The following is a 14598-nucleotide window of genomic DNA, read 5'->3' on the forward strand; positions in this document are numbered from 1 at the left end:
CATACGGGATCACCAGTAGCATTGTGATCATAGAGCCAATTCCCTGCCCGACCTAAAATATACTTTTGTTATTGAGAGTAAATGAAAGAAAAAGAAAATGTTCTTAATAAGTCGTAGAAGACAATTTCATCATCTGAGTGTGAGATAGCTGAATGTGGTGAACTAATTGCCTTCAAAAAAGGATAATAAATATGGATCCGAAACTCGTGCATATTCTGTATTAAAGTCAATCTCATTACCGTAAAACTTCTTAAGTGGTATATAGAGAACAAAATTCTAATGCACTATCATGTGGTAGGGCAGGGAGGGGAAAGGGGTTTGGGTTGTTGTCTCACTAAAAGAAAACAGAATTGTTTTTCATTCATCATCAGAACCAGAGCCTTCTGAACTTGAACTCTGCTGTTTATGCGCTTTTCCATTGGCAACAGGGCCCTTATTTTTCACATTTTGTTCATCAGCTTCGTCTTCGCTGTACTCGCTCTCGTAATCATCATATTCTTCTTCGTCATTTTCCTCTTCCTCTTCAATTCCATCCTCCATACTTGGTCCTTCTTCTGCAATAAAGCCACCACGGGTCCCCGCACGGGTTCGTTTTGATATCTTCAATTTCAGGTTTGTCTTGTTATCGCAACCAATCCAAGAATCACATAGGCAGTAACAAGTCAAATTGTAGTTCCCCTCAGCTGGGGCATGGAACTTGCCTAGAACCAATCTCGATCCCGCTTTTACCTTCTCTACCGCTTCCCTAACTGCAGCACTAGTTTCCTTCACACTTGCTCCCGATCCCTCCATTTGTTCTTCGATTGCCTTGGAAGCTGCAGTTATGGCCGTAGCCTCATCCATGAAACTAACCTTCTGGTAAAACCAAACATTGTTTGAATTTGGGTCTGCAAGCAGGAACCAGAAGTTTTCTTCTTTGTGAAATGGGTAGTAGGGAGCATGTGGGAGAGCACCCACCAGCCCATTACGGCGTTCGAGTGTCACCCAAGCCTGAATGGTGACAGTATCACCCTCTTGGATACCCTCTTCACCTTCTGTTTCGCATGAGATAGTAACTGTAACGGAAGGCATCATTTCCAGCATCGTTTCAACATCTTGTACTTCAGCAGGCGAGAAACCACCCACCTGAGCAAGCAGCTCAGCACGCTCTTCTTGAGTCAGTTTCTGAAGGTCCTCAAACGCTCTCACTTTCTGCATTACAGTATTAAAAAACACTCATTAGAATAAGTTTTCTTCTTTGTGAAATTATTGAAGGAATGAAAATTGGACAAATTGCAATTTAGAATATAAAAAACTATGAGTGGCGTACCGCAAAATTACATTGTGTCTAACCTACCTTACGGGCTATCTTCTTGACAACCGCCTCGCTGAAATGAGGCAGCTGTAGGAATGGTGCAATACCATCGGAGGATCCTCCAGTGGCCTTTCTTGAACTAAGAGGAACAGCCTGCATTTAACATCTGATATGGATCAAGATAAACAAATGGTGGCAAAAGCTAGCGTCACATATTTGACAGACAAGATATATATGGGTGAGGCTACGGGTACTTCTAAAAAATAGAAGGCTCTAGACATGCCTTGAAAAGATAATCCCATGCGACTTCCAAAGCATTTGTGAGAAATTTACAATAGCAATACCATTCAAATCAAGTTACCTGAATGATACATTGTGAGAGCTCAATGACCCCAGTTGCAGGACGTAGCCATCCTTGTCCTTGGACATTCCGTGGGATCAGTGCCATCTATACACAAGAAGACGGTCAAAGCATATTAGACTACTGCACAACCTTTGAATAAAAATGGCATATGATTACATGACAGCTTTGTTGGACTGGAACAAAACCATGTTGAAGAGAACGTAGAGAAAAGACGATGATAAGTAACATATTATCACTAGTTTTCTTTTATCACCGGTCTTTTAACAATATTTTAAAAGCATTGCGATTGAGGCTGAGCACATTCTTCCTGAAAAGAATCGTTCCCTCATCCATCACAAAATTGCCTTTCACAATTTTTCATCAAAAGCTGAGAGAAATGGTCAACATGCATGATATCATGTTACAATACAAGACTCAACACTAAATACCCCAGGAAAAAAGAAATCAACAGATACTAAGATACGGTTAACTACGGACAAGAATTCTTCATCTCACCTTCATTAATTCTTCAAGAAGGCGAGGAGCAAGTTCCAGCACATGTTTAAAGTCACTGTCCAAGGGTGGAGGCAAGTTGGCAAATTCACGAGTTAATTGAGCTTGGATCAACAATTGTGTCTGAATGTAAAATAAAAAATATGTAAAATGTAAGTGTATGCACATATTCAAAACGTCATAAGGGATGAACAACCTTAAGTCATTGAACAAAGTTGATGTGAGCAGAAATTACTTTAACAAGGGCTGGATGTTGCTTCCAAAACTTCGCCTGCTCTTGTTTAATGTTCTTAAGGTCAAGATTCAACTCACTCCTAACTAGTCCAAATATCTTCTGAAGAGGATCATTATCAGTCCTACGAACTGGCATTTCCACATACTCAGCTGCCTTTATGAAGACATCCATTACTTTGCTGTGTATAGCCAAATTTATTAATAATGTTCAGAAGAAAAAAGAAGAAAGAAAATCAAAGATCTTACTTCATAATGAAGACTTCTCTTTACTTTTCTGATATGGCAATACTTAAAGATGTATTATTTTATTCTAAAATGACAAGAACGTGTAACCAAGAAAACCAGACAGCAAATAAGACGAATGTTCATAGATATACTTTACCTGGATATTAATCTATCTCTAAAACTGATTTAAGTTGAATTGTCTAGTCATTGTTATCCTAAAAATTTAAGATTGTTCATGCTTTTAACTAAAGATACCTTGGTGCCAAAGAAGGCTTCATGAAGTAATAATATGTGGAAAGTGTCTGACGCATGACATAGTTTCCAGTGTATTTTGACGACCTTGAAAGATATATAACGGCTATTACCAAAGGCAAGATAATACAAACTCCAACAATCCACAGTAAAAGTATCCCACCAGATGCCCCATCGATATTTAGTAAGAATTGAGGGAGTGCAATTCCCATTTGAAACCCCTGCATCAACATATTAGCAAGTTTAAATTCTGAGTGGCATTTACCAAGATCAAAAAGCCATATATGATAGTTTTTCTTGTTTTCTGGGTAAGAAAAAGTTAATTAACCTGCTTGCCATCTGGATGGCCATATTTTTCATAATTCTCACGGGATATTGGATCTGTCAAAGCTTGATAAGCCTTAGATATGAACTCCACGAAATATTTGTGGGCCTCTGAGTAAAAGATACGAAGGGAAGCATTAGCTGAGGTCTGCAAAGGGTGGAAAATAAAATGGGCACTAAACTATTAAAAAGCCCAACCTGGATCCGGATTTTTATCTGGATGGTATAGGATAGAAAGTCTCCTGTATGCCTTCTTTATATCCACATCCGAAGCCCCAGTTTCCAGTCCCAGAATACTAAACGGCTCAAAGACTTGAATCTGTGCAGTTATCGTAAAATTATACACATACTTTTAAGCCCGCAGAAAATAATTTATTCCAAAAGTGGCAACAAGAAAAAACTACAACGAAATATCATTGAGAAGAATAATTTTTTCCTCATTAAAGATTAAACATAACTTACCTCGCGGCTTATATTTTTAATGTAATAGACCAATACGAACATGAAGATCCAAAGAAGTACTAGTGTCAAGTTGCTATATGTGGAGAAATTTGCTATCTGCAAAATGTAATGAAACACACAGTTTTAAAAAAAGTTGACACTCATCATTCGATCATGTTGTAGATTCAGTGTCATCGAGAAAACTTACCCGCTTGAATATTGACTTGCGATACTTCCCTGAACGGGAGCATTCAGAACACTGGCAATGTATAATCTTTGCCTTCTTTGAAGCGGCACGGCAGAGCTTAAGAATTGTATAAGGCACTAAAGGCAGTGCCATTATTGTCAAAATAAAGATTGGGAACAATGCACTATTCTCTTCCGACGTTGCCATTGAAACCTTTTTTCAGCAGTGCCTTCCGTCAATTTGTACTGTCTGCAGAAACTACTGTGTTACAACAACAAGATAATGAAGAGATTGTAGCATATCATAAAGGACGTTTTACAGTAACTTTGAAACCTAAGTGAATTTCAGAAACAGAAAAAAGAAGGAATCCTCAAGTAACAAAGAGTAACTTGGTTGACCACACCATATCATATTTCCTGATTGCATGCAACTTTAGGAAACTAAAGGTTGAATGATGAGCATAGATCAGTAATATCTTCGCTATATTGTAAAGAAAGTTGAAAGCAGATAAACAAGCTTCCAACAACGACCCAAACTGTTCAATATCGTCTTAAGACCCAGGATCCTACCACAAAATGCTGAAATGGCCTTTAACCGCCGTTAATTGATAGAGAGGAAGAGATAGGGCATCAAATCCAATGAAATTGAAGTCTAAACGATTTGAGCTACACCAAACTAACTACTCAAATACAAACATAATTTCGATCCATGTGAATCAGCATCAATCTCATAAGAATCAGTACAGAAACAGCGGCGTCCAAACGAATAATTAATCAAATGATTCAAATCACACGCATGAAACTAAATGGAAGTTCGGAAGGGGGAACAATTCAGAATATCTCGACGCCAAACACATAAATATCTGATTTGAGGAGGAAAAGTGCAACAAAACAGAGAGATAAGGACCTGAACAATGGGAAATCGAGTCGGCGATCTGCTAAGCAAGTGCTAGCTCCGTCTTTTGGGTCGACTTTAGAGAGGGTGCTTCTTAGGAGGAGGAAGCTTGAAGGAACTAAAAGGAAAAATAGAAATTTATATTTATTTATTTCGAGCCTAAGATCCAAAACTAAAAAAATAAAAAATAAAAAAAGAAGAATAGAATCTGGTTTTCCTTTTCCAGATCGACGGCTGGTATTAGAGAATTGGAATCAATGATCATAATTGATGTGATATTTTATTTTATGGTTGTTCAACAAAATAGAAAAATGGATAATTTTCTCAACAAAAAAAAGAAAAATATCGGATGATGCAAAATTATAATTGTTTATTGATGTAAAAATAAAAAAATAAAAAAATATATAAATTTTTGGTCATGGGCTTCAGGCCCGTTAGGGAGTAAACAAGAGTCTCTTTGTCCAGAAATATGGGCTTCATGCATGGCTTCAAGGCCCAATAAGAGCCATCCCATTCCAATCTCAATGGGGAGAGAAAGGCCCCTTCGTTCTCCCAAAGCGCCTAGCTCGTCACGACTCACAGAGTGATCGACAGAGAGACATAGGAGTTTTCCGACGATGTTTCTGCGAGTGATCGGACGGCCATTATTGGCCAAGGTGAAGCAGACGACGGGGATCGTCGGTCTGGATGTTGTCCCAAACGCCCGAGAGGTCTTGATCGGCCTTTACGGTAAAACCCTACAGGAGATCCAGGCCGTTCCCGAGGACGAAGGATACCGCAAGGCAGTCGAGAGCTTCACGCGCCACCGCTTGAAGGTCTGCCAGGAGGAGGAGGACTGGGAGCAAATCGAGAAGCGGCTTGGCTGTGGTCAGGTCGAGGAGCTCATTGAGGAAGCTCAGGACGAGCTCAAGCTCATTGCTAAAATGATCGGTATGTATATAATTTTCTGCAACCAAAGTTCTATTTTTTACATATTTGTGAAATTTTGATGACAGTCTATTTCCGTTTCATTTCCTTGTCCTATCTGTTTCGTTATGGGAAGGGAATGTATGAATTGGGGATGGAAAATGGCAGGATTTTCGAGTTATGTGATATTTCTATAATTGCATTGCGTGGAAATGATGGAAACCGAACCTTTCGTACTCAAATTATGAGTTTGGCATCGGTAATGAGACCTTGCAGGCATGTTTTAAATACAAAAGATCCCTATATAAGAGAAAGATTATGGGTATATGAAATCTTTTTGGGTAGACGAAAAGCAAAGTTGTTGTTAGTATTTATGTTCAAAGTGGACGATATCATGTCATTGTGGAGATAGATAGAGGTCGTATGATCCCAAATAGCTGGTATTAGAGTCATGTCCCGAACTTAGCCGTGTTAGTAAAATCCTTGAGTTCCAAATGTAAATGTAGTTAGTCATGAATCCGTGGTTGAGCTTTTGGATAGGTAGTGTGTGCTGTGAGGAGTAAACCTAATTAAAAAGTAATATGTAAAAGTGTAGTTTGAAGGTACGACTATGTGAGGGTAGACTCGAGATGATACTTTGTGCTAGAGGAGGATTGTTTGCGTTAACTAGATAAGAATAAATCCTATAACCGGAGGATTGTTGGCACTACCTAGATAAGAAAAAAAATCATGGGTTATATGAGTGAGAACAATCGTCTCCATTGGTATAAGACTCTTTTAGAGAAAGCAAAAGCAAAAGCAAAATCACGAGTGTTTATGCTCGAAGTGGACAATAACATACCATTACAGGGAAGATCATTGAAAATACAAACAAAGTCCCACATTGACCTTATAAAGAAAAAGTCATAGGTAGATGAGTGAGGACAACCTTCTCCAATAAAAATGAGGCCTTTGAGAGAAAATCAAAACAAAGCCACAAAGGTTTATGCCGAAAGTGAAGATTATCATACTATTGTGGAGATAGGTCGTTGAATGTCAAATAATGGCATTTGCATCTTGTTGTACTGACAAAGCTGTGTTAACACCTATGAATTAGACTGTACATATCCTTTTGTCATTGCTAGCTTCTGGCCTAATAGCAATCCCTGATTTCTGTTATAACCTGAGGATTGTGAAAATTGCATGTGTGAAGCAATATGCCCGACTTCTCTGGTCTTAGCTGCATTGGCGCACATTCATTATTTCATAGACGGAGCCAATATTTTAAATGTCGATGTTCACGAAAACGTCAAGATCTCAATTTTATGAAAATTTCAATGAAAATACCGAGAAAATGCGAGCTTCCCCTTTGCTCTATAGAAATGGATGGAAATGCCTACTACTCATTCCCATTCAATAGGTTCACAATCAGGGGCTGAAAACCAGTGTCGATGAATATTTATTTAGAACCGGTCATCACAATCTGTTTGTAGTTTTCTTAGTCACAAGTTACTTGAAATATGCAGAGTGGGATCCGTGGGGTGTTCCTGATGACTACGAATGTGAAGTGATAGAGAACGATGCGCCAGTACCGAAGCATGTTCCTCTTCACCGACCAGGCCCTCTCCCTGAGGAGTTTTACAAAACGCTGGAGGCCATTAGCAGTGGTGGTAGTGCACAGAAAGTAGAGACGGCCGACAAAGCGTCTCAGGTGACAGAATGATTCTTCTTCACCATTTGGAGATTTCAAGTTTCAGAATCGAAAGCTGTTATTTATCCAATTATGTTTGTTCTTCAATAGGAATGATTGTTCGCAAAGTCGTGTACTTCAATAATAATCCTTACCCGACTCTGGAATGACATCAATTTACCCTTTCTTTGTCTGGTTTAAATTTTACTGTGCACACCAGCCCAGTCACTTCTGGACTGGTTTTGAGAATCAGCAATTTTAATCTTTTATTCCATAGATTGGAGAATAATTACTAAATTTTTGGATTTGTTTCTGATTGGTCTATCAACTTTGATGGATGTATCTTTTTGGTCTCGGACTTGTAAGACAATAAATTGAAGATTCAAGAACTTATTAGACACGAATATGAAGCTTATGATTTTTAGCTATAAAATTCAATTTTATATATAACAGATGTTTGTGGACTTATTAGACGTAAAATTGAAATAAAGGATTTTTTTTTTTTTTTTCCATAAAGAAAGATTTTGAGAATCAAAATCAATGAAGATGAATTATGGGCAACCGCAAAGCTCCAAACATGGTAGCAGGTTCATGATCATGGGTAGCGCTTGCAAGAGCAGCTTCCATTGTTGAACACATGGAGTCTGCTCCCATCTCTCACAACAATTTCCCTCTCTACTACCTTTGTTGCAAGCAATATGAAGTCATGACATTCTCTGCAAATGCTTATGTTCTTCATTATACGTACAACACCTTTTGGAGGCATACTGACGAGACCAAATGCAAGAGCTAATTTTTCACTATGATGACATGAATCTTCATCGTCACCATACAAAAAGCCCCTACTCTTGAACTCCGCTCTCAGGAACTCTAACTTTTCTTCCATATCATTCATCTCAGGGTGTGATCTATCTCCTGTGATGAAGACATGAATCTTACCGCTTAATTCTACCCAGCTCTGGCTAGGACTCTTTCTCATTCCACGATCTCGCATTAGCTTACGAGTTTTCGTGCTTAAATCGGGTCGGTCGAGTTCATCGTACAAGCTAGCCAGTAACAAATAGAAAGATGAATCATATGGGTCAAGTTGAAGTCCTCTTCTTGCCACATCTTCTCCAAGCAGCACGTTCCTATGCAATTTGCAGGCGCTTAACAATGTCTTGTAGACCTTGGCATCTGCCTCAAATGGCATGCCTTCCACAATTTCCATTGCCTTCTCTAGCTGCCCAGCGCGGCCATGGAGATCAATAACACAAACATAATGATCCAACGCCGGTTCTATATTGTGAGTTTCTCTCATAGTTTGGAAATAATGCATGCCAAAATCAACCAAACCACCTTGACTGCAAGCTGAAAGTACTGATAGCAATGTGATAGAATCAGGCTTCAAACCAGCTAACCTCATGTTATCGAAGGCAGAGAGCGCGGCGGAGATATGCCCGTTGAGCGCTAATATAGATATCAATCCATTCCAAGAAACAACGTCGGGCTCTGTTATTTCTTCAAAAGCTTTGCAGGCATCCTTCAAGCATCCAACCTTGCCATAAAAGTCCACCAAACTATTTTTAACTGAACGCGTATTGTCTAAGCCATATCTCAAAGAATAGCAGTGAAGTTGTTTCCCAGCTTCAATTGTGCCTACCCCAGTTGCTGCAGATACCAAGCTTGCCAAGCTAATTTCATCCATCTTGACATTGTCAGCACGCATGGAATCAATGGTTTTTAGTGCCATTTCATGATCACCCATTTGATTCAATCTCGTGGCTAAGCTAGTATAAGTGATGGGATCCCGATGCTTCATAGTTCTAATCACTCGCCGAGCATCATCCACCATCCCGGATCGAGCATACGCATCCACAAGAGCGTTCCCTACAACGATATCGTGGTAAGCCATCGATTTTAGTATATATCCATGGAACATGGATATTTGATTTTTGCAGGCGCCAAGAATGCTAGAAAGAGTGAAGGAATTCGGCTGCACTCCGGCTGCTTGCATATCTAGAAAATATCTATAACAATCTTGTTCAAAACCATGCTCAGCAAGACCAGATATTAAAGAAGTCCAACAAATAACACTCGGGGTAGCTATCGACCCGAACACTCTCAAGGCATCATCTATCAAGTCAGATTTCATGTACATATTAATTAGTGCACTCCCAGCACAAACATCAGCCTCCAAACCAGCCAAGATTACCTGCAAGTGGATTTGCTTGCCTAATTCAAGTGATGGTAGCAATGTGCAGGCACTTAAAGCACTGGAATATGTGAAACTGTGGGGTGGAATCCCAGACATCCTCATCTCTAGAAATGCGGCAATAGCCTCCTTGACCTTTGAATTTTGATTGAAGCAGGAGATAATAGATGTCCACAAAAACACATCTTTCTCAGGCGTTTGATTTGCTACCTTCGTAGCATATTCTAACTCTTGGTATCCAGAGTACATATCGACGAGGGCCGTCTTTAGAACGACATTCAGATTGACTCCCAATGATATCAAATGACTATGGAGTAACTTCCCATATTTCAAACCCATAAAACTCGTCGTTGCTAAAAGTTTGGTAAAGGTGAACTCATTAGGAGCCACCCCAGACTCTAACATGGTGATGTATAATTGGAGAGCCTCAGCCCATTTCTGTGCTTGCACTAACGAAGAAATCATCGTCGTCCAAGTAACGGTATCGGCATCATCCATGTTCCTAAAAGTTTCATAAGCTTCCTTAGTACAATCACACTTTGCATACAAATCAATCAAGGTGCAGCCCAGAACTGGCTTTGACTCAAAGCCACCCTTGATGGCATAGCCATGGACGCAACTTCCAAGCTTCAACTCTCTAGTTTCGGAGCACGATCGGATCAAAGTTGAAAGCGTGAACTCATTTGGAGAATTTCCCAATGTTGTCATCAGATCAAACAATTCAAAAGCATCATTGTAGTTTCCGTGCCTAACATAAGCAGCCTGCATTGTAGTCCAGGACACCACATCTCTGTCAGGCATTTCATCGAACAGGTTACGTGCTTGTTTGAGTCCAAAGCGTTTTGCATAAAGAGATAGCAAATTATTGCTGAGATACAAATTACCAAGAAGACCGAGCTTGATAATCGGGCTATGAACACAGAGGCCCTCTTTTAAGGATTTGGAATTGCAGATTGAAATGAGCTGAGAGCAGCCTTCTTCCAGACGGTAGAGTTCATTTATATTGACAAACTTGGGTACTGTTCTACATAGCATGTTTTCTCCTGCCAGGCTCTGTTGTAGTTGGACTTGTGTATATATATATATATTAAATTTAAATTTAGTTGAAATTACAAATTAAGTAATTTTAAAATCTCATAAAAACATTTTAACAATTCAAATAAACTAAATTTAAAATTTATTTCTTTTTATATTTTTGTTACTAATTTTTCAAATATTTTAAGATTGCAATGAAGGATAAAATTTTATCATCAAAATAAAACAATTTTAAAAATTTTAAAATTAATTTTTTTATTAATTAAATATGATAATCAATAGCTAATAATTAATTGTACTTAATATTTTGATAGAAATTATTAATACAATAATAATAAATCAAGATAATTTTAAATGTTTTTAAAAGATTAATTTTTTTTGGATGTTATTGAAAGAAATATGGATATTTAAGGGTTATGTAATTTTAATATGCCATTTCTCCTTAAAGGCCTTAACATCAGTTATCAAGACTTCCAAGTCAATCAAGTTCTTTCACAAATCACGATCTTTCCCCTTCCCTCCCTTCCCCTCCCTTCCAGAACCCTCTTTCATTTTTCCGACGCTTTCAAGTTCTTCTTTCATGGCGTCCGATCTCGAAGCCAGGGCCAAGGAGGCATTTATCGATGACCATTTCGAACTTTCCGTCGAGCTCTACACTCAGGCCATCGCTCTTAGTCCCAAGAAAGCCGAGCTTTACATTGACCGCGCTCAGGCCAACATCAAACTCGGCCATTACACTGGTATTTTTTTTATATGCTCGGATTTCATGTTTCCTTCTGATGTTTCTTACTAGGAAATCGTTCTTCGAAATGATTCTGTAAAGATTCGAATTAGACAAAGGAGAGTCTTTCATTGATTGTGCTTTGTACTGAATACTTTACTTGGACGCCAATTTTCTGCTTTTCTAAGAAGCAAATGTTAAAAGCATAGTAGATTTGAGATTCTTTAGAAGAGTCGGTTGATTATGTTTAATTAATGAAGGTGAGTTTTCTCTGCTTAATTTTAGTGTAGATGATAATTATCTAGAGTTTTTTGTGATTCGAGCTTATGCATGCAGAGGCTGTCGCTGATGCTAACAAAGCAATTGAACTTGACCCTTCAAATTCAAAAGCATACTTGCGCAAAGGGTAAGCATTATGCTTACTTGTGTAGCTTCTGATGTTCTATTCCATTCTTTAGAGTCAAGATTCTTATGTTTTTCAGGGTTGCAACTTCGCGTGACATTCATATTGATTCTTTAAATTCTGCTTATTTACGCATTAAGCTTTGTATTCCTCTTGTGTCTGTCTTTGGTTCAGCACTGCGTGTCTGAAGCTCGAGGAATATCAAACAGCGAAGGTTGCCTTGGAGACAGGTTCTGCTATGGCCTCAGGAGATTCAAGATTTTCGAGTTTAATAAAAGAATGTGAAAAACTCATTGCCGGTATGTGCTTGATAATTTACCGGTTTAAATTTGTTGTTAACTTGCAATGAGGATGATGGATCTTCTTTGCTAAGTTTTGTTATGTCTGAACATGGTTCTTTTGTTCATAGTTGACATCAATGACTTATTTGGAAAGAGCATTTACATTTTTTCCAATTCATGGATGCCCACATCTTCATAACAGAGGAAATGGGCGATCTTCCGCAGGAATCCGTTGAAGAAACTGTTCAGGAACCTGTTTTACCAACAAATAATGTTGTACCTGTGAGTGATCAATTGCATCAGGCAACAGTCGAAGCCAAACCGAAATTCAGGTTGCTGCTTTTTATCTGTTCTTGTAGGAGTAAATATTTTCTCTCAATTTTTTGCACTCCTTTTCTTCTTGGTCGTCCTCTCAGCTTGAATTGCATTAATTCTTTTGGCACTTAGGTTATTAGGTATTTCATTATAGGATGCATCATGGTGTAGATGATAACCATAGTTTCTTCCAAATACTCGTGCAGGCACGAATTTTATCAGAAGCCGGAAGAAGTGGTTGTGACCATATTTGCGAAGGGCATACCAGCTGAAAGTGTTGCTGTTGAATTTGGTGAACAAATTGTACGACTACACTTGAATCTTAATTTGTTTTTAATATGATTCGATGAAAGGGTTAATTGAAAATTTAATGGCTTGTTTGCAGTTGAGTGTTACTATCAATCTTCCTGATGAAGATGCATATCGTTTCCAGACTCGTTTATTTGGGAAGGTATTGCCGGACTTTTCTTAACTTGTTTAAGAGAGAAATGCGGTGTTTTTATTTGATATCCAAAACAAGATGGAATGTTTTAAATGTTGAAAAGAAGTTTCTTTGATTATGTCCTCTTCACTCTTATATTCTTTCTTACTGTTACAATGGATTCACTTCCTTGTGGTTTTTATTTTTTCTTATTCGAGCATTTGTTTCTTCTGGTAGCATGGAAATTATGCTTATTTATGCATCTGATTTTGGTTAGAATTCTTATGTTTTGTATTTGGTCCAAAACAGATAATACGCGAGAAGTGCAAATTTTTGGTTTTATCTACCAAAATTGAAATTCGTCTAGCAAAGGCTGAGCCAATAACCTGGACGAGTCTTGAATTCAAAAAGGATAATAGAATTACCCAGAGCATTAGTGTCCCCGGTAGGTGAATCTGTTCTTTGTACACTTTTCATTTAACTTCTCCTAAGGTCTACACTGTATTACTAGCATGGGCTGATCATGATCTATTGCCTTCATTCAATGCTTAAGCTGCTCGAATTTAACATAAAAAAATGTGAGCAAAAATTTGTGATCTGTTTAACGTGCCGCTGCATATTGGCTGTCAAATGGGTTTGCAGACTGTTTTTGCATGCCTAAATTGTGTGGTCTTGGTTGCATTATTTATGGTGCACTAAGCTATCATGCCCTTGTTGAACTAATAGCATATTATTAGTCACTTGATTCAAAAGGTTTATATCGTAATCGTGTCTGGAGCTATGTATATCCTATATCAATGATGGTGTTTCATTTATGAGAAACATAATGGAATTTTTTTCCTCCAACAAGTAACATAATCAAGCTTGTTTTGCGTCTCCCCTGTTTTCTGTTTCTGAGCTTGATGAAGATTTGTGATTTCTGTAGCTAGTGGATCTCAGAGGCCTTCTTACCCCTCCTCTAAGCCCAAAAGAGATTGGGATAAAATTGAAGCTGAAGTGAAAAAGGAGGTCTGCTTGAAAGAATGGTCTTTTCTTTTCATATTATTCTTTTGGGGAGTGACCTTACTACTACTATTCGTTTTTCTATTGTAGGAGAAAGACGAAAAACTAGACGGGGATGCAGCTTTGAACAAGTTTTTCCGAGACATATACAAGGACGCTGACGAGGATACGAGAAGGGCCATGCAAAAATCATTTGTAAGGCTTCCTTCCAAGTACTTCGACATGTTTAATCATCCTCTTTTTTGAGAATTATTGATTGAATTGGCTGATTTGCTTTGGGTTTAAGGTGGAGTCGAATGGCACGGTCCTGTCCACGAACTGGAAGGAGGTCGGGACGAAGAAGGTGGAAGGTAGCCCTCCAGATGGTATGGAGTTGAAGAAATGGGAGATCTGATGAGAAGAGAGAGCATAATATTTCCCATTGGTTTGTTGATGATGCTTAATGATTTCTTATCAGTTTGCAGTTTTGGTTTTGTCTACGATGATTTCTGTAAAACCAACAACCAAGTGTTTGCTTATTTTCTTGCGTTTGCAACTCTATGTTTGTATTCAGAAATTGATTGAGAAATGCCTCCATTACATCTAATTATTTTTAGTGACTACCAAAATATAGAATAATGGAATGGGCTTATATTTGGGCCTTTGGGCCTCGAAATAGAGACTTTTGCTAAACATTGAAATCATTTGTTAGACCTGGAAACCCTTCTAATCAAAACAACCAAACAAAGAAGACGATAGAACACAAAAAACCCCACCAAAGCATGTAAACATTCCTCCACCGCTGCGTCTCGTCCAGCCCTCTCTCTTCTCCAACACATCCCCCCCCCCCCCCCCCCCCCCCCCCCCCCCCCCCCCCCCCCCCCCCCCCCCCCCCCCCCCCCCCCCCCCCCCCCCCCCCCCCCCCCCCCCCCCCCCCCCCCCCCCCCCCCCCCCCCCCCCCCCCC

The 14598-nt window shown here is 38.9% G+C and overlaps 5 protein-coding genes across 7 annotated transcripts in view; 2 read left to right on the forward strand and 3 right to left on the reverse strand.

Annotated features, from left to right (window-relative positions):
• Positions 1-171: 171 nt before the first annotated feature.
• LOC111449931 (dnaJ protein ERDJ2A-like) lies at positions 172-4835 on the reverse strand. Of its 3 annotated transcripts, none has more exons than XM_023090020.1 (11): positions 4720-4835; positions 3835-4062; positions 3648-3743; positions 3384-3504; positions 3190-3296; positions 2865-3082; positions 2386-2563; positions 2154-2273; positions 1656-1742; positions 1337-1447; positions 172-1191 (listed from the first exon to the last, which is right to left on the reverse strand). In XM_023090020.1, the coding sequence occupies exons 2-11, from the start codon at positions 4018-4020 to the stop codon at positions 358-360; spliced, it is 2058 nt and encodes a 685-aa protein (XP_022945788.1). In that variant the 5' UTR covers positions 4021-4062; positions 4720-4835; the 3' UTR covers positions 172-357. The 3 variants fall into 3 exon arrangements, with proteins under 3 accessions (XP_022945788.1, XP_022945790.1, XP_022945789.1); XM_023090022.1 differs by having other exon boundaries at positions 3835-4071; positions 4720-4828; XM_023090021.1 differs by having other exon boundaries at positions 3835-4074; positions 4720-4828.
• A 380-nt stretch (positions 4836-5215) lies between these two features.
• Positions 5216-7595, forward strand: LOC111449938 (probable NADH dehydrogenase [ubiquinone] 1 alpha subcomplex subunit 5, mitochondrial). The gene is made up of 2 exons (XM_023090029.1): positions 5216-5637; positions 7119-7595. Exons 1-2 carry the CDS (start codon positions 5325-5327, stop codon positions 7313-7315), a joined length of 510 nt encoding a protein of 169 aa, XP_022945797.1. The 5' UTR covers positions 5216-5324; the 3' UTR covers positions 7316-7595.
• Positions 7596-7791: 196 nt separating this feature from the next.
• LOC111449930 (pentatricopeptide repeat-containing protein At5g52850, chloroplastic) lies at positions 7792-10532 on the reverse strand. Its single transcript, XM_023090019.1, has one exon. The coding sequence runs from the start codon at positions 10509-10511 to the stop codon at positions 7878-7880; it is 2634 nt and encodes an 877-aa protein (XP_022945787.1). The 5' UTR covers positions 10512-10532; the 3' UTR covers positions 7792-7877.
• A 445-nt stretch (positions 10533-10977) lies between these two features.
• On the forward strand, positions 10978-14272 carry LOC111449933 (protein SGT1 homolog). The gene is made up of 10 exons (XM_023090025.1): positions 10978-11251; positions 11569-11638; positions 11810-11934; positions 12119-12248; positions 12438-12534; positions 12617-12682; positions 12962-13097; positions 13578-13660; positions 13745-13849; positions 13941-14272. The coding sequence occupies exons 1-10, from the start codon at positions 11092-11094 to the stop codon at positions 14046-14048; spliced, it is 1080 nt and encodes a 359-aa protein (XP_022945793.1). The 5' UTR covers positions 10978-11091; the 3' UTR covers positions 14049-14272.
• The window catches only part of LOC111449939 (ABC transporter G family member 4-like), a 2598-nt gene continuing 2202 nt past the window's right edge, over positions 14203-14598 (reverse strand). Inside the window, 2 exon segments of the mRNA XM_023090031.1 lie at positions 14203-14412; positions 14415-14470. Of these exon segments, the coding sequence (XP_022945799.1) occupies positions 14335-14412; positions 14415-14470 (134 nt within the window). The 3' untranslated portion in view covers positions 14203-14334.

The sequence above is a fragment of the Cucurbita moschata genome, unplaced genomic scaffold, assembly GCF_002738365.1.
Source record: "Cucurbita moschata cultivar Rifu unplaced genomic scaffold, Cmos_1.0 Cmo_Scf00011, whole genome shotgun sequence".
NCBI classification, from domain to species: Eukaryota; Viridiplantae; Streptophyta; class Magnoliopsida; order Cucurbitales; family Cucurbitaceae; genus Cucurbita; species Cucurbita moschata.

Coding starts and splice junctions, on each gene's coding strand:
- LOC111449931 (XM_023090020.1), bottom strand. CDS start 4,020: ATGGCAACGTCGGAAGAGAATAGTGCATTGTTCCCAATCTTTATTTTG. Junction 3,297..3,383: donor AGATAAAAATCCGGATCCAG/GTTGGGCTTTTT, acceptor TCTTTTACTCAG/AGGCCCACAAATATTTCGTG. Junction 3,083..3,189: donor GCCATCCAGATGGCAAGCAG/GTTAATTAACTT, acceptor ATGTTGATGCAG/GGGTTTCAAATGGGAATTGC.
- LOC111449938 (XM_023090029.1), top strand. CDS start 5,325: ATGTTTCTGCGAGTGATCGGACGGCCATTATTGGCCAAGGTGAAGCAG. Junction 5,638..7,118: donor GCTCATTGCTAAAATGATCG/GTATGTATATAA, acceptor TGAAATATGCAG/AGTGGGATCCGTGGGGTGTT.
- LOC111449930 (XM_023090019.1), bottom strand. CDS start 10,511: ATGCTATGTAGAACAGTACCCAAGTTTGTCAATATAAATGAACTCTAC.
- LOC111449933 (XM_023090025.1), top strand. CDS start 11,092: ATGGCGTCCGATCTCGAAGCCAGGGCCAAGGAGGCATTTATCGATGAC. Junction 11,639..11,809: donor AAAGCATACTTGCGCAAAGG/GTAAGCATTATG, acceptor TCTTTGGTTCAG/CACTGCGTGTCTGAAGCTCG. Junction 11,935..12,118: donor ATGTGAAAAACTCATTGCCG/GTATGTGCTTGA, acceptor TCTTCATAACAG/AGGAAATGGGCGATCTTCCG.